The following is a 23,067-nucleotide window of genomic DNA, read 5'->3' as shown; positions in this document are numbered from 1 at the left end:
TTGACTTGATCAAGCATTGCCCTCAAATCTTCATCTTCTCCCCCCTAATCCTCTTTCTTTATTTTACCAGATTTGGGGTGTAATGAAGTCAGTAATGGAGTCACACGAAATGCCCATAACTGTGGTTGTAATGAAGGTCCATTAATGGAAGCCTTTGGAATCATCCAGAAACCTTCAGCAATGAGGACAATTTTAGATAGGATAAATCTTCCATTGACACCACTAACAACCCACATCAACATATACCATTGAGGTATCGGACCAGGGACCATGGTTGGTGGAGTATTAACATAAGCTTTAATGAGGGCGAGACCAGAAGAAATCAAAACTCCATCGTTGGCTACCAATGTTGCTGATGAAGATTCACTGGCGGCATCCAAGAGAAATCACTTATACAGATTGTGAAATAGGGTTTATCGTGAATTAGGGTTTGTCTTGAATTAGGGTTTGTCGTGAATTAGGGTGGCATCTTGATTCAGGGTTGATTTCTTATAAATGGGGGAGGTCTTTGGTTTCCATTTTTCACCTGGTTTGTTGATTTAGTTTGACGAAGACACATTAGAGAAAGAGAGAGGTGGTAATGGTGGTCGGAATGACAATGGTGGGAAGTTGTAATGGTGAAGGGATAGAGAAGATGAAGATGAGGGAGCAATATTTGATCAAGTTATTTTTTGGGGTTTAAAACTAATATTCCCCTGAGAATGCACAAAAAAAATATAGATTCCCTAGAGATTTTATTTTTCGGAGATTATTCTTTATTCCCTAAACCCACGGCCCAATTAAAACATGCCCTTTCAAAAAAAAAAAACAACTAAAACATGTTCAACAAAAAAAACAACTAAAGCAAATTTGCTATGCACAGTTACAGCAGCCAGAATACAGTCACAAACTTATCTTTAATTCAAAAACAAACTTGAACATATGAACATCATTTTCAACATAAAACAATTCTGTATATGATTTGATCCATTACTTGTTCATGACCTAATTTCCTAAGAAAGCATCTACTTTACTATTAACTCCTCTGGAAAGAAACTTCATACAGATAGGTGGTTTAACTCCTGCTAGAGCAAGTATAGAACTAGGTAAAGTCCATATACCATCTCCACATATCAAACCAGAAGCAACTGCTGGTCCAAGTGCATCGGCATTAGCTTTGTTTCTCTTCTCCCACACAAACAATATCAAACTCCCAACACACATATCAATCACAAAATACGATCCTAAATAGAATGGTATTGCCATTGCCATCGGTAACGGTATAAATTTTGTCCATTTCTTTCCTGCCAAGTCTCTAAATCCGTTTATGAGAATGGCAGCAGCGAAGAACACGTAACATAATGTTAAGCAGTTCTTGGGTAAGCTTGAGAAGCCTTCTACTCCTAATATCGACATGTTACGGAAGACAGTAGCATTCGGGGCTGGGTATTGGCTCCCGGGTTTGCCGAGATCAGGGAAAGCTTTGTAGAAGATCCAAAATACAGATGGAGAAATCACACAGCCCATTGCAGTTCCAATAATTTGACTAACAAACATAGACCTGTAAAAATAATGAATCCATTATTGAACTACAATCATAAGCAATTTGTCAAATAATATAATTTAGAAATACTATGAAGTATGATTCCAGAAGTTGTTTTATAGAATTACGTGACTTGGGAAGTTCAGGAACTACAGAATGTCTTGACCTTGTCTAGTGCTAGGAAAACTTAGGGTTTACGATGTACAAAGATAGAGAAGACCGATGTTACCTGGGAAGTTGATCCCTGCGCTACTTGGTACTAGTACTAGTAATGGTACACTACTATATGCTGTACAACTAGGGGCGTAGCAATTTCACAAAAGTTATTTCCTTGGTGTTCGACTTGTGCATTTTTCTAGACGATGTACACTTTCAAAGATATATATGAACAATAACTACACTTATTTTAGAATTTCCATCGATTTTAACTTAAAATCTTAACCAGTTAATTTCGGATTACTGGACTGCAGAATCAACAGTGAGTAGAAGGGTGAAGAGAAATTTAAGTAACATTAGAGGAAACAATTAAAGTAGCAGATTACTCTCCGCTTCATTGGTTATATCTGGATTATAAATATAAACATACATAATTGTTATATGTTGCAATGTATTTTATTTATTTAAGAAGTTAAGGTTTAGGGGTACCTTGGTGAAGCTAATGTCATGTAGCCAGTCTTGAAATCCTGCATGAGATCCGATGCCGTGGAAACTATGTTCATCATTACACCACACGCTGCTAAGCCCGCAAGGACCCCACCATGAGAAGACCCAGCCCATGCACCAATGGTAAAGATAGCCAGTTTTCCATATGTAGATGCTAGTGACCAGTCGGTAAGACCAGCTCCATATGCATTGCAAAAGGCAAGAACTGGTGCAAAGATATAGAGAACTGTGACATGGTACCACTTGAGCTGGTGAAAGATGTAAGGAAGGGTAATTATCGAGACAACAGCAATGGTTATGTATCCAGTGACGGCCAGCCATGAAGGTATTTGGTCTTTGAGGAAGAGTTCAGTCCTTCGCTCATCGTCATAAGATTGAGTTTTTGTGGTTTCAAAAGCACGGCCAGCTACAGGAAGTACGGTTTCTTTGTTACGAAGTTGGTGAAATAAGCCAACTAGTGTTTTGTTGAGAACTTTTAAGAAGTTGTAAAGACCATCACCAAGGATCATGGCTATGGCAATGAAGACCTGTAATTTAAGCCATAAGTAAGCTTTAACAAGTTAGGAATAACAAAAGAGGAATTACTTGCCTGGTGGAAAATGAAATTGAAGGAATTGAGCAATGAAACACGGTAAAAGGTGGTAAATTTAGTAATCTTTTATTGAGCAGCTTTTAATTAAATGCGACAAACTATAAAGATTGATTCCACAATTTCACTCTCATGCGTAGTTAAACTTTGGTCTCGCTACAGTGAGTTACATCTAGATTATGGAATTCCATAATTCAGCAATTTAGCATGAGCTTGTATTCATAAGAATTTAAAAACTACCTTCTCGATAAGTTTTGCTGTAATCAATGGTATAAGTAAACATTAAGTCATTAACTGGGTACTACTTTATGTCTCACATTCAAATGAACAATATCTTAACATCAAGTTTTACGAAACAATGTAAAAAATCTGTTGTGCTTGTGCTCATAAACATCACAAAAAGTATCGTCTAAAGAAACATGTGCCAACATTCAACAACAAGATAAGAAAGATCATAAATATTTACTCTGTATCCTTGGAGGCCATTGAGACTGGAGTCTTTGAGTGTTGCAGAATACCAGTCTCCCTTCTTTGTACCGATTAACGGCCACATAATACCCCATGACAGAATTCCTCCAACGAGCAAAGAAATATTAATGATGTATGGGCATATCATTCCAACACCAACATAAGTAGCCGAGAAATCAAAGTAAAACCTGTTTTGAGAGTGCAATAATCAGAATCGAAGATCATAACTAGAAGTAGCTAGTTTGGCTTTTAAAACTATTGTAGTGCTAAGGGCTGTAATATTGTGAAGTGCTTCTTTAGATGTTTCAGAAGTAAGAGTATAGATGATAAAATCGACTTGATGGTATTATGTCCTTTGAAGTAAAAGAGGAAGATAAAAGTACTTGCGAATTGTGTAACATAGATTTCGGTGCCCAAATTCGACATGTGTAAGCTGTATAAGATAAGATGGTTGGAAAAGGCCTAGCATGGGGACAATACAGCTATACAGATATATTTCTTTCATCTTAGTTTATTAGGTCCTTTAGTATTCCTACAGTTTTGTAGTATATAACCAGCATTTGTTACATAACTTACATATACACAAATGATGCTAGCCTAAACACCCTAAGATGAGCATATGAATTTCACATCATACTCACTAAAGTTGGCACAAATTTATCCTATACTCCAATGAAGTCATGATCAATAAACAACTATAATTCTAATCCATAGTCATATGATGTATTTTTGATCCACCATTTTATTTATACTTCAAGCTGCACCCCTTTCAGGATGTCAAAGAGTTCAATAAGTGGTGAGTATTCCACCGTGGACGACATTGTGCTAACCATTGCTTAGAGAGTGAAGCAAATCTGTTATCCAGAAGGTCAAGCACCGACTGGTCACCCATATTAGACACAAGTTAACGAAATTGGAGTCATATTCTGTACATTGTATTCACTGTCTATTTTGTTGCATATAATGGGAGGTTTACACCACCTGTTTTCAAAGGCTTCAAGGCCCAAAGTAGGAAAGCTTACGAAACCGCAACCATCTGCAGCAGTAAAGAACCATTGGAAAAAACCCCACAAGAAACTGAATGAAAAGAACTTGCCCAATGCTTTCACTTGCTTCCTAGAACAACATGATAACAAGATACAGTGAGAACGACAGGAAGTTCATAACTCCTACAAACCAAAGTAGTTCTTAAGTATAACATACACATGACCACAGATTTCTGTGTTAAACACTAACAGGGTTTCATAATAAAACTACTTAGACAAGAATGTGGCAAAAGGAGAAATCTTACTTGGCTAACTTGGCTCCCTGAGGAGTGTGAAAGCTATTGATAAGGTGTGCTGTGGCAGTACCACTTGGGTATGTAAGCTTATAGTCTATCACCATTATCTGTATGACCAAACATCAATCAAGCTTACAGAACTATACAACTCAGAATTAAAGAAAGAAAACCAACAAAATAAAATCCAACATATAAGTGCTAATGTCCCAGACTCGAGAATATTCCTATCAGGAACCAAGCTTATCAGTAGTAAGTACTGAGGGAAACTACAGGATGCCCAAATTGATTCTGTGTTGGAAGCCCCGGAAACTTTATTGGGAGCGCTACAAACTTAACAGTTCACTTATGAATAGATTGACGTCTCACCTTTCTAAGAGGTACCACGGAGAAGAGACCAAGGAAGCTAACAACAAAGAGAAACCCAATCATCCATCCCAGTGAAGGATTCTTAACATTATTTGCACTGTTTACGTCATTTGTTTGACTTGCAACCGCATCACTCATTCCAAAAAGGTAACTCCCAAAACCTCCTGTTCACCAATTGAAAATTAAAGTTCCCCACATATGCAAGTAAATGGAGTTTGCGAATAACTAGTAGGTTAAGTATTAAGTTGTAAGCTCTTTGACATCCACTTTCCTATCAACTATGAAGTAATGGTCAAGGAAAACATCCAAAAGCAGCTAATAATGAAAAGTAACAGTATTTTTGTGCACAAGAAGCTGTATTTTGCTATGCAACCTTTATAACTGATTAATTGGTATATTTGAAGTGGAGTGCATTTCCCCATTTTTGATAGTTTTTCAACAACAGCTATTTTAGCAACAAAACATAGTCACAGCTGCTTTTCCTTTATAATTGTACAGCGACAAAGTTCAACAGTTACTTAAACATCGAAGAGATACATGAAAGTATACAGGACCCAGTTCAGACCCGAAGCAGAGATATGTAGGTATCCTCATGTCAGTGTTTTTATTTCGAATTCCTACAACTCACCAAAATCATACTTAGCTACTCAATATATATTTAGTACAAGAGCTGGTCGACCATAGTTTTTCTTATCATGTGGACCTCCTAAAGTGCTATACTTACATATATGTCAATGACATAGTGATGTGGCACTCATCAAGTATTCAGTGTCCACTTTTTCATACTGTACAAAAGATGGAAATTTGTGATTCATGGATTTTCAAACAATTGTGACAGTGAAACATAAAAATTGTACATTGCTCTGTAATTTATAAGTTCTATCTTTTTAGTCATTGTAAAGTGTAAACTTTGTTGGCAACCCATTTAATGTGAAAGACTTTAGAAGCCGCGACGCCGAATAGTATGTCACTGTCCAAAGTTTGGACAGTCCCACATTATTAAATTTTGTGATGAGTTTGAGTAACAAAAGACAAGCACGGCAGATGATTTTCGAAAATTTGACTTCTCTGGGACATGTGGGTTTTTTTGGATATGAAGGTGTAAACTGAAAACTTAGAAATCATAACTATCCTATACAGTGAAGCTTGACTATTACTAACTCATTAGTCAACAAGATCCTGCTAACTTGGGTGTTTGGGTAGACCCAAATGTTTGACTTTTAAACTTTAGGTCCCACTAAAACCTAATTGTAAACTTATCCACCTTATTATATCACTATGAGCTGGATCACCCCTTATATCAGCTGCCCGTGTGTATAACCCGTGCCAGTAGGGCAGAGACAATTCTATCAAATTTTAGAATTCGATAGAGAAATCAAAGTTTGGGTGAGATTTCGTGTACATAGGAAAAAAATTAGACTCGGCAGATCTATGATTTTCACTCATGAACGCTGATAAGATAGTTCCATAGAAATATATTTTCGTGGATTAGCCGAAAATTTCCTGTCAAATCACCTTGGTCTGATTTCAACTGAGATCTTCATGCCCATAAAGAAAAGCTATAAAACTAATTAAAGATTTAAAAATAGAGGGATTTTTCTATAAGAAAATGTTTTGGAACACACGTTTTACTACTTCACCAATTGGTCATTATAAACTCAAGTAAGGGTATAATCGTCCATTTAAAAAATATATCAAAGACGAAGAATCAGTGGTCAAGAAGAACGAAAGATTCGCTTCCCCGGCGACTGAGTAACGCCGGTATAACAAAAAATCATCGACGGGAAACACGAATCTCGAGGAAAAAATTAAGCGAAATCAACGACAGTGATAAAGATGGAAGAAATTGAAGTGAAAAAGTTGAGAGAGATTATACCACTGAATGCGATTCCAGAAGAAGCAACAACGCAAGTCTGAATAACAGTATTTTCTTGTCTAGTAAAAGGTTGTTTTAACATTCCAGATCTTTCAAGAAACTTAGACCAAGTTTTAACAAAGAAAAACCCTAATAATCCAGCAGAAACATTCAATGAAGGTATAATTCCAGTAGTTAGATTTAATTTCATAACAATGAAACTAAATAAAACTCCAAGAATCAAACTAACTACAAATGCTCTTATTGTTAATTGATCTCTCCATGATGGAACTTCTTTACTATCAAATATTCTTTCAATCGATTCAACTTCTTCTTCTCCGTTTCTTCTTGTTTGATGATGATGATGATGATGATTTCTGTTTGTCAATTCTTTATCGGTTTCAATTTCTAGTGTACCTCCGTTTGTTTCATCGGAGATTACACCGCCGTTATCATCTCTGTTTCTTCCGGCATGCCTCTCCATTTTTTTCTTTTTACTCCAATAGACAAGGAAATGAATTTCTCATCCTCTCTCTCTCTCTAAGTGGGGTATTTAAAGGAATTTTGGATTCAGAGTGTGAAGAGTGAATGAATGAATATTCTGATTTGATTGGTCTCTCATTATTTGGTACACCGCGTACTGTTTAATTCCAATTTGGTCCCCAACTTGTGCTAACATTCTAATTTGGACCCACAATTAAGATTTCTTTGTAGTTACATATTTGGGGTTTCTAGATAGAGATATCTATCTATATGGGGCTTCTAGAGAGAGGGAAAGCGTAGGGTGAAAGATGAGTAAAAAGAACCAACATGACAAACAGAGTGAGTGGCAAGTAGGGGTGGGAATCGGGCGGGTATGGGCACCCACGGGTAATTCTGAGTCGGGCTCGGGCGGGTCGGGTAAGTTTTTCCTCTGCCCACTCGGGTTCTCGGGCGGATTCGGGCAGGCTTTTATGAAATCTCATATGATCAAAGCCCGTCCAAGCCCACTAAAGCATCGGGCAAGTCGGGCTTCGGGCAAATCGACCATCGGGTTTCTTTATCTGATATTTTTCTACCAGATCAAGAAACTCTAGAAATTTGATATTTCAAATAAGCTTCTCTAAACAAATTGATACTAAATCTTTACAAAATTTATAAATCGAGAATGAAAGAAATACTCAGATTCCGTAACATAAGAAATCAACAACTGATATAGATCTATATATGCAAACATGAGACTTGGTTGTCTTCCACTTTTTTGCTTGTCTTTGTATGTTCCATTAGTTCTTCTTTGTTATTCCTTCACATCGAAATAATCTTAAAATTTGACCACTACATAGAGATGGAAGATGATCCCAATAACTTATTTAATAGAGAAGAAGGTTGGCATAAGGTCTAGTAAATAAGAGAGAAACGGCTACAGAGACAGCTTAGATGCTTTTTTCTCTCTCTATGCTATCGAATTTTTCAGATTCAATGTGGTAAACTATTAGGGTTGCTTCAATGTGTAGTTTATATATCTTGGGAGAAACCCTAAATCTACCTTGGGCTTTAAAGTGAAGTATAATCGACACTCAAAATGATTGGCATCTATAGACACCCGTCGGGTGACCATATCGGGCTCGGGTATGGGCGGGGTGGCGGGCAGAGCTTTTCACCCGAGCCCGCCCATGAAAAATCATCGGGATGGGCGGGTAGTACCCATCTTCGGGCGCGGGCGTCCATGGACATTGTCGGACACGGGTAAACGTGACGGGTATTGGGCTTTCGGGTAGAATTCCCACCCCTAGTGGCAAGTGGTAGTGGTAGTGAAGGAGAAAGAAAGAAGAAGGTTCAGATTTGGGAGATGGTCGATTTTCCTTCTGCCGACCATCTTTTCTAACGAGAGGAAAGAGAGGACATAGAGAGAAACAATTTGAACGCAATGGTAAAAGTACAAAGAAAACATTAGTTTGACTAACCAAATCATGACTTAGAGGGATGAAATATTGGAAGAATATAGAGGTCACAATTTTTAATTAGTCGAAAATTGAGAGCCAAATTGGGATTAACCGTATCCACTATGGTTGTTTGTCGTGGTTTCTTATGTTTTCCTTTTTATTTGTTTGTCTTTTCTTATCTTCAATCATTTTTTTTTAGTTTAAATGAGATTAATTCCTTATTTGGGTTATCTTTGGAAGTCACTCTTAGTTGGGCTCTCCTTCACATGTGAGGGGTTAACCATTTTCTGTGTGGTGTTTGTTTTCTTTACATATGTGAGTTTTATCTGAAATATAAAAATAATTTTGTGTAATTTTACTTATTCTTACATTTTAGCTTAAAATCTTGAAACAAATCTTTATATTCAATTCATGTATTTTCAATATAAAATATAAATATAAATATAAATTTGAGAACTTTTTTTTTAATTTGTTAGAGATGTAAACTTGAACAAATACTCACACTACAAGTAGATTACACAAAGTATATATTCCAAATTTCAAGTTTAGATAAAAAAACACCAATATCAAGTCTAAAACCTGACTCGGGATCCAATTCACTCGAGTCACATTTTAGATTTGTCTAACTTGTGGTGTCTAATTTGTCTTGATGATCTACTTGTGTTAGTTTTGGTTCATTTGACTTAGATGATCCAAACCGAAACAATTAGACAAAAAACTCAAACAACGCATCAATTCCCTGTGTTGGTGGGGCTCTGTCAATTCCGTCCGGAGACAGACAAGAAGGAAGGGAGTTAGTCACAAAAACCTATATTCGCTAAAGAGGTGAAGCCGGAGAGCGAACTACGGTGCACGCTTAATGCCCGACGACCGCTCAAGTGATTGATCTAGGTTCAAATTTCTTACCATGTGGTAAAAGAATTTCCTTTAATTTGAGGATTTCAAATAATGGAAAATTGGATTATCATTTATCTAAGATTTCAAATATTTTTTTTCTACTTTTTGAAAATAAAGTTTGATTTTATATCCACTTAAACTCTTTCTAATTTTGACTTGGATATATTTGAATATCGTACCAATAAAAGAAGGAGTTGAACCCTAACATGGTAAAATTGAAAACAAATTTATGACTTAAAAGGTACATATCAGAAGAATCTTTTCAATTTAAGTATGAAATTTGTTGTGTTTAAAACTTTTATCTAGAAATAATTTAATTTACGGCTAAATTTAGGTGATTGTTAAAAGAGATAATTCAATTTGTGTTACAATCATCATATTTGGAAAGAAAAAATTATACCTATGACAATTGAAACTTCTTGATATGTAAAATAAATATTCAAAATTTGGTAATGTGATTCATTGTTATTGTATTTTACTAAGTATACTGTTTGATTTTGTCAAGAAGATAGGTATACATTTAATGTCTTCACACTATTCAATTGACAATCCCATTAGAAATGAGAATAGTAAAACCACACCCCTATATGTTGTGTTCTCTTAATCAAATATTGGATAGATATTTAAATTTGTTTGTCTGAATATTATGTCCTATTCGAGCCTGAATACTAACTAGCTAGGTAATAATCATATACCGCGATATTTACATTTCTTTTCTCGACATCGAGGCAGTAACTCGATAAAAAGATCGTTAGATATAACTAATACTCCATATCTTTTTAGTTATAAGCATATAGTATAAAAAGAGTCATAAATTTGTTTTCAAGGAAACCATATCTTCTACTACAATTATAATTATAGGGACAATCAAGCCAATGAATCTGAAGGAGTTGACTGTATGATAATTCTGTTTGAACGTTTTTCATGGACAAATTCATTAATTCAAGGTGGTAGGGTTGGATGGGTTCACAAGGAATAAAGCTTGGCCTCAAAATGCTTTCACACAAAATTAGAAAGTTTGTGGGGAAGACGCAAACAAGGAATCTCTGACCATTAATTCATTATGAATAGTGTAATTTATGGATATACATAGAAGACCAATTTAGGGTTGTCAACAATAAAGAGCCAAATATTGTGTATTACAAACACAAACACCTATTATCAAGGGCCCTCAATTTAAAAGCTCATAATTTGGGGGTAATAAGAAATCAAATATCCCATTCTTAAACAATATTTTAAAAAAAAAATTATTTCATGAAAGTACAATTTTACTCCTGAAATGAAAATTTCGGTTGAATTCGTCCTCACTACAATTATCTTCAGATTTAGGGAAATTTAACCAAAACTCCCTGAAAAATTAGAGCTTTGGTTAAAAAAGATTCATCAACTTTTTATAGGCTTCAGCTCCCTGGGATTTTTTTGTAAATATCAAATATAAGGAAACGACGAATATAACCTTATTGGTTAGAGAAAATTAAAAAAAACTCATTCTTTTCATAATATCATTATATAACCTTTTCTCACTCTCTAACCAACAACGACTCCCTCTTTCTCTCTTTAACCCCATCATATATAGGTTTTTAAAAAACGAAATAGAACCCCAATCTTCAAACAGCAACAATCTTCAAACAAGAGGCAACAATCTTCAATCAACGATTTGGGATTTGGATTACACGATTTAGGTAACGATTGAGTCAACTATTTTTCCCCAAATTTCTACATCAGAAAGTCAGGTGAGGACGAGATTTGAAACCTTAGATACCAATTTCCTAGTAATATGTAAAATTTGTTTCTCTTTAACCTGAAAATCTTGATTGAATAACTGTGAGGGTAAGAAATCGCGGGTCAAGAAGTCAGCTGGACCGGGTCGTTGACCGGAATTCGAACCTCCATCTGTTAATAATTTTGCGGGCACCGACGACGTCTTTGGACTTAACCTGTGACAAAAGAGACAACAACACACGTGACCATGAGATCTTAAGGGACAACGGGATGGTGGCGGCCTAAGGGGGCTCCGACGGTCAAGTCAATAAACTTGGCAAAGAGTAAATAGGAACTGTAAACCAGAGTTTGAGCTATGGAGTTAGATATGTTGCTTGAGCGAGTCGGTCGTTGGGAGAAAAGGTGATACAACCAAGTGTATGTCTGTCTAGTTCTCTGGTCGTCGAGTGAAATAAAGTACTTGCACCCCTTAGTCGTGTGGAAAGAGAAATGAACGGTCGTCTGGTCGTCCTTCCTTGGTTGTCAGGTCGTTAGAACAGAGAAAGATCACCCGTATTACTTGAGCAGGTGGTCGTTTAGGAGAGAGAAGGATCACTCGTCTTTCTTAAGCAAGTGATCGTCAGGAGAGAGAATGACCACCTGTCTTCCTTGAACAGGGGAAGAGACGATGGTATTAGCAGTCGTTGATTGCCTGCCAAAGGTTTGGATGATTGATGTGAGAGAGGAAATAAGTGATTAACTGATTGCGAGTAAATTTGGATGTCGGGTGTTGTTATCTGTCGTTCCATCATTTAGTCGATTACCAGCTGACCCTCATATGGAGTTTTCTGGTCAACTGTCCGTTTTGGTCAACCGTCACCTGGTGGTGCGCTGTTGCCTTGAGTATGGTAACGCACAGAGTTATTACCACGAACGGGGATATCATAACTGCCATCCAACGGATATATTGGGGATATTGTCATTTTGAATGACAGTAACGCCTTCCCAACGGATATACAAAGAGAGGTCAGCTGAGGAGGAGAGGGCAACCCTCTTCTATCCAGAGCTGGATGTACTTCCTTATTTTGGTATGCTGAGGGAGTGAGGACGAACCCTTTTTATTCATAGTTGGATGTACTTCCGTACTTTAACGTTACTTCGGGATGCCTGAAGATAAACGGGCCGGTCTCACTGGTCAGTAATTCATGGGCATGGTCACCGCGTAAGCCCATCAGTCATGGATTTCAAGGGGGGCCCTGGTGACGTGATTTGGCCCATACAATTTGTCCCCCACTATCTAAGTCGACGGAATGCGGAGGCTTAGAGAGTAGTTTTTTTCGGAGTCGTAGAGATTGATTCAGAATTTGATCCCGTTACATTTGTAACTTGGTACGTGCCTCGTGGGGATGTGGTAGCGAGAAGTGTCGCTTTCAGTTGTCCGAGGTTCTCAGAGATGTATAATGCTACATTATATTAAGCAGGCGCTTCTGCAAATTTTCTTGAATATTCTTGGTTACTGACGGGCGATTGTAGATTTGTGGCTAACGAGCTCTGAGAATTTATTAACAAAATACTTTCGTCAAAATGTTCTGCCATAGTGAGAATTATTGGATCAACATCTATGCGTTGGGTAAAAATTATACGACCAGTTTAATATACAGTTGACTTGATCCTTGCATATTTCCGTGTGTTGCACATGCGGGTTGAACAGTTGACCCGGTCAACCGTGCATATGCATGACCGGTCACCGGTTCTCAATTGGCTCCCCTTCCGTCCTTTGTGATTGTTTAGCTCTACTTAGTTGTGTATATATTTTCGACTGATTTGGGTACATATTCTTTCTATTTTCTTGTATTTACAGTAATGTGAACTCTTCAGATACAAAGGAGGTACTATAAGTTTTCCTCAAGCAAAACGAAATTTGTTTATGGTATCCCGAGCCGTAAACTCATTGAGTTTTTTTATCCCCAACCACGACTGTTTTGTTCTGATTACCTATTCTTGTCTTCTTTTTCGGCTATATTGTGTTTTGTTCTTGCTGTGGTTTTTTTCTTCTCGGTTACTACACACCGAACCTTTATATCTGGGTATCAGGTTCTCCAATTGGCTCTTCGATTTCTAGAGTTACTTTTTCTTCTCCAATGCCAACCATGACCTCCTTCCCTCAACTTAGCTCTACGCCTCTACCACTGCTTTGGACAACTTTCTTCTTTGGAAGCCGGAAGTCTTGGCATTGATCGAAAGTCGACGACTTATGCATCATGTTGGTTGTTCCGTCACTCCACGTGAACCAATGCTTCTAACAACCAACAGCTCTTTGGCTATCAATACAATCTATGAGTCATGGTTGGCAACAGATCGTTTACTGTTCCCTGTCCTTTACAACTCTCTCTCCCTAAAGAAGCTATGACAGAGATTATGGGTTTCACTCATGTGTCAGAGGTTTGGGCATAATTGAGTCAGACTTATGCGAGTCCATGTATTACTCGCTCGCTTCAATTAGAGGAGCAGATTCAGACTATTTGACGAGGTAACTCTTCCATTGCCGATTAGGCTCGTGAATATAGGGTTTTGCTTGAAACTCTAGCTACCATAGGAAAACAACTTGATGGACTTGGTCCTACTGTCCTAGCGATCAAACTTTGGCAGGCTCCATTTTCTCCTAACCACCATTGCCGATGTTTCGCCATATTCTTCCTTGTTTAAGGCTCAGGAAGGTGTAATAGAGTGTCTCCTATTTGTGATAGAGCTTACGTGTCCACTAAAGAATACAGCAACTCTCAGTCTGCTTCTCGTAATCATCGGCGTTCTTCGCGACCTTCTGGTGAGTTTTGAATTTGTCAGTGGTAAAAGCAATCCAACCACACGACGGATCATTGCTTTCCCTTACCCAAACGACCATCACGAGCAAAGCTGCCCTCTTCGATCGGGACTCACAACATCGTCGCTACTGAGACAGCGATGGATCTCCTCGTTGCTGACGGTCTACCTCACCAATAAGGAATGACCGAGTTCATCCTTGACACTCAGTTATCGCCAAATCTTGATGCTCACACTACCAAGACTACTGTAGTTGATGCTGCGGCTGCTGCCAAGTTTGTTTACCATCACTAATCCAATCGATGGCCATCACAGTATGCTGATAGTGGCGCTTCAGAATTACGCCCATCGCTACCTCTGGTCATTATTCTCATCACTACTCCATTATACCTTGGCTCTAGTAAAGTGGTCATCGGTCATGGCTCTACCTTTTATGCAGCATTATAAGCAGATAAAGACCCATGTAGTTACTCAATCTTTACAGTGGCAAGTGGGAACGAGCTAGGGAAGAAGACGTGGGCTCAAAGTGGATTTTGTGCACCTAACTAATATCCGATGATCCGTTGACAGAAATAAGACGGTTGGTAGCAACGTAAAAAAACAGAAATCAAATTAGTCTGGTTGATTTTTTATCAATCTCTGATATTTTTAAGAAAATTAATGACAGTCTAGTCAATATGAGATGAAAATATCCTAAGAAGAAGCATTAGGTTATTCTGACCGATACAGCACAATAGCCGAATAACCAACCATTAACCAAAACCAAATCCCAATATCCTTTTGCTTTCCGAGAGACTTAATAAGTATTCAAAAACATTGATGTTTCGAAATCTGATAACAAAAAATAAATAAATTCAACTCTTTCTAGAATCCCTTTCAATTCTTAACCAGCAAAAAAACTAAAGATACTACTTAACATCTCAGGCATAGAGGAACTGAGAAGTTCTTCTGACCTAGTTTCATAAAATTCAACTGGAAAACATTAATTTATGTAAGAAGAAGAATTTCAGCAACAACAGATGAGAAATCGATAGACCATTGAAGACTCAGACCTTCAGAAGTATTGATTTCAACCACTAGCATTGTCATTGAACGAATACATTCAGATTTGCTATGTAAGATATACCAAAAGCAGTTGATATTTTCATCAATCCTCTTCCATGGGAACATCTGGAAAATCAAATCTGTCTTCTTCAATCGGTTTATTAACTACAGAAGTATGAGCTGATAAGAAAAAACGTTAAGAAAAACAAGAGAATGATGTTCCAGTAGCATATAATAAGATGCAATAGCAGATAATCAATATCGTGCATAAATCAAATATACTAACAAAAGTACTATGAAATTAAAGCTATACTTTATTAAAACAAAGGATACAGATAGTCATAGGATCTTCTTTTTCACCACGATTACGGCTATTCTTTAGTTCCCTCTTGATTTCAGGGGAAACCTGAAGTAACGGAAGATGCATCTCATATCAGCATAAAGTCATACTGTCATATTAACAAACTATAAAAATTGTTGTAGTGATTCTCAAGGGATTGTTGTTTTTACCATATAATGCTTCTGGTACTGAATTAGATACTCCAGATTATCCTTTTGTTCTCTCGTTAGTTCATTTTTATACCTGTATGGAAATCGTTTATTGAAAATTATTGCAACCATAAATAGAAGAACAATGATAAGCTAATACACAACCACAAGAACGAACTAAATGCAAGAATGTCATGCACGTCGTGTTAATCATCATTTTGAAATGACAAGAAAAGTGAGAAAACAAATACGAAAGAAGTAATAATGCTACAAGAAATGTGTTAAAGATGGCATGAATGTAAAAAACCCCAGAGTCAACGTCTGAGCAGCCACCACTAACGAAACTTGGCTAATTCATCTAAGCTATATGGTCATTCTAATTGCATTTCAGTTTTTGTTCTAAGTTTTTTTTTGCTCAAACACTAAGAAATATCTTCAGGATATAGGAGATGTGTATAATTCATTATTCATGCAATGAGAATGACCATATACCAACTTTATAACCAGATGAAATTAAAGAACAATGTTCAGGTTTGAGTTGGAAAAGGTTATCCTTTACACCCATAGGAAAATGAGGAGCACGTAGGCATTCTTAATGATCGAAAGAAAAATGAGATACACCTCGCCGTTCACATGTTATCAGTAATAGCATTGCCAATGGAAATACATCTAAATTCAATTCATGGTAATGAAAAAAGTGAAATCCAAACCTCTGTACGAATGAAAGAAGTGACTGGTGCCATATTACAGGCATGACCCTTGTATCATCATGAAATCTCATAAAGTGAGCAACAACAGCATCAATAACACGGTATGGAAGCGCATACTTCTTGTCAAGAAGAAGCTTTATGAAGTAACTGCAGGATTCAACAGCTAAAGAATGTCAAAGAAGCTCATAGTAAATAGTATTAGAATCATTTAACTAGATTAAATAAACTCCATAGTGAAAAGATAATGGAGTAAATCAAAAATAACAAATTAATAACTTCTGCTCTCTGATAAGGTTCCAATTATAAATATAGAACTGGTAGAATACAAAAAATTTAGGATACGAGTAACGACTGAAGTCCAATTGATGGGCCAGGTCATAAAAAAGTAATTCCCTATGTTCAGGGTGTGTTTTTTTAATAATCCTATGTTCAGGGTGTGTTTTCTTAATAATCCTATGTTCAGGGGGTTAGATATTTAAAAGCTCAAACTAAAGTTGGTAGAATAGTTTTCTTTATGAGCTCGTATAAATATGTGGGATTACTGAGTACAATTGAGTGGTTGGGTCAGGGATCGACTCAGGAGAGTGTACGAAACAATTCCGATTTCGAGGGGAATACTTTATATTTTATAGACATATTTAAGTATACATCATATACAAACAATAGGTGGAAAGTAGCTCTAAAAATTATTAGCTGTTGTACAGCAGCAGTAAATTGCTGCATTTACAGCAACTATTGTAAAACAAACTTCTGTGTTGCTGCTTTATAGCAGCTGTTCCTTATCTTTCATTCTCATCAACAAGAACGAGTGAAAAACCGCTGTGTCTTTCTTAAGTGGATATTCCTTGACTCGTGGAGTGGCATGAGATCCGCTCAGTCTACCCGAATCCTGGTTTAATGATCTGATCAGATCCACAAATTACTCGGGGAGGATTTGCTAATCCCATGTACATACAGGACACATAGCAATTCACTGTCATAGTTCATATATAAAAAAGAATCTTGCACAGATAAAACTTAATAGATTGATTTTTGTTGAGATTACCTTGTCGTGCCGCAGTACTCCATCTCTGCGAGCTTTAAAAGTGCAACACTACATGACCATCATAAATTTATGTGAGACAACTAATGATGCAATTTTAGTTTGAGCTTCGACACATCAATTTTAATAACGGGTAGTTACGTTACCTTGAATGAAGTGTTGGAATAGAGACTTTCTGAATAACGCTTCCTACAATGACAGCTTCTCTGAGATTGCAAGTCCCTGACTGTGAACCAATAACAAATTCTTAGCTTGGAACAATAAATTGGAAATTCAAGGATATTAAAGGCTTCATACCTCACAAAGCGGGAATAAAATTCCTTTATTGAAGGCTGCTGGTTTATAAAGAGACTTCTTCAAAGACTGAAAGAGAGCAAAATGGAGCTTCTTATTCTTTCGGATGTCGTCTCTAACCCGAGGAAGCAAGACTAGGTTGAAGAATCTCTGTGCCTTTTTAGTACCCAAATTCGACGCAAAAATTCTTGTTGCTTGGTACATTGCATTGGCAGACCATTTCTCGGGTTCAGTCAAATAAAGCACATCCTCCCAAAGCTGCATTGCCGGTATGTGTTTGAACGGTTTCGGAATTTTACCAGTAGTGTATTTACTAAAATATTTTCCAACCCTGAGAATTACATTATACGAGTTAGTAAAGACCAACAAGATATCTAATAATCTCTATTACAAAAAATGATGATCATGAAAGAGAAGTTGGTCAAGTACCCTTTATATAACTCAATGATGGCATTGTCCAATTTGGGTTCGGGTCTCGCTTCTACACCAGTGATCAATCAAAAAGATAAGTACTTGATAAAATTTTCAAGCATACAAGTTCAAAATCTAATACAATATGAAGAAACCTAAAATTAAGTAATAAAGAAAAGGGCAAACTTTTATACCTGTAGAAACTTGTTCATCTTTCTCTCTGATTTTACTTATAATTACATCAGCCAAAGTGCGTTGAGGACCAGCATCTTTTGACATGAAAGACTCCAATATTCTTAATTCTTCCTCATCCACTTTCTCCTACAATTGGAAAAGAAAATTCAAGCCCTAAAACCAGAAAAAAAAAAAACCATCAAAAAATATAACTAGAAAAGAAACTAACCACATCACATTCATTGTATTGGCTTTGAGTTTCTGAGTAAACATCAGCTCCATCTAGGTCTTCATTATCATCACTGTCATCAGAAATGACATTTGGGTCTTCAATGATTGTAGAAAAAGGATCCTCCTTTTTGGATTCATCTTGTATTTCTTTTTGTTGAAGTAAAGCTTCTTTCAATATTTTTGAGCTCATACCTGTTGAGATAAGCTGATGGAACAAACAATCTAATGAAGGGTGTCTGATTTTAGAGAGAGAAAGAGAGTTGATTTTTTAGAGAGAGAGGGAGATAGAGAGTACCTTCTCTTCATCCTGATGTTGTTTAGGAGCTCGGGAACGTTTTTTTGATACGGCGGGTTCATCTGTAAGGAAAGGTTGTCGCTGCTGTTGCTGCTGGGCTCTGTTTCTCTTCGCCATTGATGAAGCTTCAAAGTGACAACTGAAACTGGCTTGCTTGAAGTTTTCAAGGGGTTTTCTTCCAAAAAAAATCAGCTGCTAGGGTTTTAGACTTTTAGCCTGGGAGGGGAAGACAAGAAACGATTTACTGTCTTCTAGACGAAATCAAGGGGAGGTTGGGAATTTTGCCCATGAGCCTGAACCCGCCCACGGGCACCCGAGGTCAATGAGGACCATGGATGCCCGCGCCCGTCTCGGGCACAACCCGACAAATTTTGCTGGGAGGGCACGGGTTCAAACCTCTACACATGCACCCGCCCATGCCCGCACCCACTTAACCTCACGCAATGATAACCAACTAAATTAAATCAATTTTATGGGTTGATGAAGCCCAACAGTCCATGTTGCTAGGCTTAGTTGAGATGGTAAACAATATGTTTAAGGGCAAGCACACGAACCTAATGCATTAGTTTGCAATGGCCCAAGAGAATTCTTAGTAGAATACTGAAGTAGACTTTGACTTTGAGAAAACAAAGAGTGAGATAAGTTTATATTATATCTCATGAGAATTCTTCATTAGTTTTTAAGATTAAATTCCTAAAAGGAACAACACAAATAACGTCTAATTTTAATCTCACATTGTGTTTTTAGAACCAGGAAAGGTGTTTGGAGATTTTATAAAAGAAGAGGAAAAAGTGATTTTTTTTCAAGTCATGAGATTACCCGCTACCCGCCGCCCATACTCGAATCACCCGAGCTTCTTAATGGGCTTGGGCGGGTAATGGGCAAGGTGAATTTCAAAATTGTCCGCTCGATTAACCCGCTTACCCTAATAACCATTGAAGTTTTGTGCCCAATCAGCCCGCCCCGATGCTTCAAGTGCCCATGGACGTCCGTACCCGCCCAATTCCCACCCCTAATCTGGATCATTCTTTTGAACGGTCCAGATTAAACAAGGGTCAAGTCCTGTTTTTTTTTTTGTTTTTTTTCAAGATAAACCAGAATTTCATTCATAATCCAACACATTACATGGTTTTGATAGTTTTTTACTCCTTTCAGTACAACATAGATTCACTAAAGTAAATAGTTTTTGTTAAGATGTCTAAGTTGTGGATTTTTTTAGAAAGTGACTTCGAAAAGTCCACTTAAACAAGGACCTAAAGCCAACGATCCTTGCCGAAATTCTTTTATCTTCTATCTCTTCTCACCTCAACTTTTTCTCTCTTCTTTCACTCTCCGTCCAACTCTTTGCCTTTCTCTTCAAAAAACTCTCTAAGTTGCCCCTTCGCCATAACCCTTCATCTGGAAATTCAGATGAAACAATATAACACATTAATTAATGAAATTATATTGTTACAAACTTACATTAGTTGCAACAAATTTTTCGCGCATCTTTTCATACTCAATTTTTCTTTTACTCTTCCATCGTAAAATACGAGGGTACAAGACAGTAGATTTTCTTTCGGCATATTCCATCGCAATAGAAGAGACGCATTCATATACCCATACCTCCAATTAAATATAACAAAAAGAAAACAATCATGCATAGTACATGTAAGGTAAATCACAAAATATATGTATTAAACTTAAATGGGAAATATCAGAATACTTGGAATGCAAATGGAAAACCATTGAGATGGTATGTCAACTGACTACCTTTTTTTTTGTTTTTTATACCGCGACCTATACATTTCTGAAGGTTGTATATAGTTCTCTTGAATACTTTAGCACCCCCACGCATACTTGTTGAAAACACTCAGGTCTTCCACCATGTCTAAATGATCCGGGTCAAGAAATGACTTCGTCTTGTCCTTCCCCCAACAAAAAGAACTCTAAACATAGAAGTAAGCAAAGTTTGATCTTATGAAGATCATTTTCGCATGTACCAATACACTTTTCCAACATATCCTTGGTGATTTTTTTATCTTCTGTAAAGTATACATCGCGCAAAGAAATCTCATTTTCCATCTCGGGTAGGGTTGGGGATCGGTCCGGTCAGGCTTACTCCGCGGTACACTATCAATCGGGCTCGGGCGGTCCGCGCCCAAACACACTATGCCCGATTGCAAATCTGGTCCCGTCAAAATCTTAAAGTCCCCTGCCCAAAGCCCGATTTTTTCTTCGGGTATCCGGGTATCGGCCGATCAGATTCGGGTAAACCCAAATTACTAATAGTTTTAGGGCAAAATTGGGTAAAAAATTAGGGCAAAGTTGGGGACAAAATTAGGGCATAATCAAGACAAAATTGGGCTAAAATTAGATGAAACAGACTTAAGAATGAAAACAACATGAAACAAATTTAAGAAGAAACAACATGAAATAAATCTTAAGAAAAATAATAGATATCTTCATCATCTATTTGTTATTATTCTTCTTTGTTATGTATTCGTTCTTCCAAGACTTTTTTAGGCGGACATGGGTTTATATGAGTTTCAATTAACTCTACCTAGAAATATTAGGGTTTGTTGCAGAAGCTGTTATGGCCATCGTTCAGTTCGACTCCTATGAGGTTAATACAGGTCAACTGTATCTCCACCTCGTAAACGAAGGATTTCTCTACATGGGTTGATGCTTTCTTAGACTAGATAAATTAGGGTTTTCTGGATCAAACCATGGCAAAAGAAGATCTAGGTTCCTTCTTTTGCCAGAGACGAGATGAGACAGAGAGGAGTCCATGAGAGTTGAGACGATAGAGAGAGAGTTGAGACAGAGAGAGGAGTCCATGAGAATTGAGAGTTGAGACGAGAGATAGAGGAATCCAGTAGATGATTTTGAGAGATGAGAGAGAAGGATCTAGGTTAATGAGGGTGTCTTCAATAGAAATCTATTTATACCAAATATAAAAACCCTTAATCTAAGGGTTGATAATGTGACTAATCTCTTAATCGAACGGTTGATAGGAAAATCGGTCCGGCCGGTCCGGGCTTGGTAATATGACAGTCGGTCAGAGCTTCAAAATCGAGACTGGACCGACAACTCTAATCGGGCAGTCCGGGTATGGCTCCATCGGGTTTTGGGCGGTCTCGGGTGTCTCCGGACTCGGGCGGACACCAGACGGTTCAGGGTCAACGGATTTTTTTCCCAGCCCTAATCTCGGGTGCCAACTCTCCGTTCTGGAGACGCTGGAAGTTGTTAAGCCCTGAAATGATGGCGAATTCCGTTATAGAAAAATTCAACTCTTTACCACCAACGTAAAATGTCATTGACTCCCCGTCGTTCGCGAATGATTGCGGATAACACTCCCGCAGCAAGATGTTGTGGACAGTCACACCACACCATGTTAGGTCGGTCACTTGAAGAAAATGACCAAAACATGTCTTCTGAAACATACCTTGCTGCCTCTCGTTCAATTTCCTTTTTATAAATAAAATCACTTCAATCATAGACAAACATGTAATACCTACTTTGCGATCCATGGTGGTTTCAAGTTGTGGCTCGTTTGTCATCCTACAACATAAACATAAATGCTTCAAACATGTGTGGAAAGGCAAGGCAATGTCGAAATTTAACAAAAACAATCGACAAGGATGAACAAAAAAAAACTAAGTAACTCCGACATGGGTCAGTCGATTCTAACTCCCTACCTTGGGTAGCCTACTGGAGTTAAAATCGATTTATGTATGTCGAAATAATGTAAAGAAAATCGACACGAGTCAATCGATTCTAACTCCAGTACCCTGGGTAACCTACTGGAGTTAAAATTGATTGTGTTATGTCGAAATAATGCATAACACACCGACACGAGTCAATCGATTTGTTCACCAGTACATTGGGTAATCTTTTGGAGTTAAAATCGATTGTGTTATGTCGAAATAATGCAAAGCACATCGACACGAGTTAATCAATATTTTTAGTACACAATATTTTAACACACGATAAAAAATAATGATAATAGAAAGCATGACACAACATTAATAAAATAATCTTAACACAAAAAATTATCCAAACCACAACTTTTTATATAGAATTTTCATCTCAAAACACAACATTAATATTTTTTGCCATATTTACGAATAAATTCATAAAAAGCTTTCCTCCCTTCAGTTGGTTCTTCAACCTTCTTCCCTTTACTTGTACCAGTAGGGTCTTGCAACCCACCATTTGCTTCATCGAACCACTGAAAACCAAAACACTTGGGAAACTGACAAGCAAGGTACTTCCTTGTTTCACCATCCTTGGTGGCAGAAGACAAAATC

At 37.3% G+C, this 23,067-nt stretch overlaps 2 protein-coding genes across 2 annotated transcripts; both read right to left on the bottom strand.

The window, feature by feature from the left end:
• Positions 1–878: 878 nt before the first annotated feature.
• Positions 879–7,387, bottom strand: LOC147548478 (putative metal-nicotianamine transporter YSL7). The gene is made up of 7 exons (XM_086668944.1): positions 6,767–7,387; positions 4,891–5,054; positions 4,534–4,631; positions 4,224–4,358; positions 3,241–3,430; positions 2,168–2,712; positions 879–1,540 (listed from the first exon to the last, which is right to left on the bottom strand). Exons 1-7 carry the CDS (start codon positions 7,227–7,229, stop codon positions 985–987), a joined length of 2,151 nt encoding a protein of 716 aa, XP_086525070.1. The 5' UTR covers positions 7,230–7,387; the 3' UTR covers positions 879–984.
• A 7,450-nt stretch (positions 7,388–14,837) lies between these two features.
• Positions 14,838–19,079, bottom strand: LOC147548477 (bystin-like). The gene is made up of 11 exons (XM_086667746.1): positions 18,776–19,079; positions 18,479–18,685; positions 18,270–18,396; positions 18,094–18,145; positions 17,668–17,995; positions 17,517–17,596; positions 17,374–17,421; positions 16,329–16,475; positions 15,640–15,712; positions 15,463–15,535; positions 14,838–15,309 (listed from the first exon to the last, which is right to left on the bottom strand). Exons 1-11 carry the CDS (start codon positions 18,890–18,892, stop codon positions 15,233–15,235), a joined length of 1,329 nt encoding a protein of 442 aa, XP_086523872.1. The 5' UTR covers positions 18,893–19,079; the 3' UTR covers positions 14,838–15,232.
• Between the last annotated feature and the right edge of the window lie 3,988 nt (positions 19,080–23,067).

Source organism: Eschscholzia californica, unplaced genomic scaffold (genome assembly GCF_041429995.1).
Source record: "Eschscholzia californica isolate CP2 unplaced genomic scaffold, dmEscCali1.0.p SCAF_3, whole genome shotgun sequence".
Classification (NCBI taxonomy): domain Eukaryota; kingdom Viridiplantae; phylum Streptophyta; class Magnoliopsida; order Ranunculales; family Papaveraceae; genus Eschscholzia; species Eschscholzia californica.
This window is presented reverse-complemented; position numbering and strand designations above follow the sequence as displayed.

What these genes read in the sequence shown, in the direction of transcription:
- LOC147548478 (XM_086668944.1), bottom strand. Translation starts at nt 7,229, where the DNA reads ATGGAGAGGCATGCCGGAAGAAACAGAGATGATAACGGCGGTGTAATC. An exon ending in TTCTGGAATCGCATTCAGTG is followed by an intron (nt 5,055 to 6,766) that starts GTATAATCTCTC and finishes ATTGGTGAACAG; the next exon opens with GAGGTTTTGGGAGTTACCTT. An exon ending in CTTGAAGCCTTTGAAAACAG is followed by an intron (nt 3,431 to 4,223) that starts GTGGTGTAAACC and finishes CTCTCAAAACAG; the next exon opens with GTTTTACTTTGATTTCTCGG.
- LOC147548477 (XM_086667746.1), bottom strand. Translation starts at nt 18,892, where the DNA reads ATGGCGAAGAGAAACAGAGCCCAGCAGCAACAGCAGCGACAACCTTTC. An exon ending in AACATCAGGATGAAGAGAAG is followed by an intron (nt 18,686 to 18,775) that starts GTACTCTCTATC and finishes TTGTTCCATCAG; the next exon opens with CTTATCTCAACAGGTATGAG. An exon ending in TTTTATTCCCGCTTTGTGAG is followed by an intron (nt 17,597 to 17,667) that starts GTATGAAGCCTT and finishes ATTGGTTCACAG; the next exon opens with TCAGGGACTTGCAATCTCAG.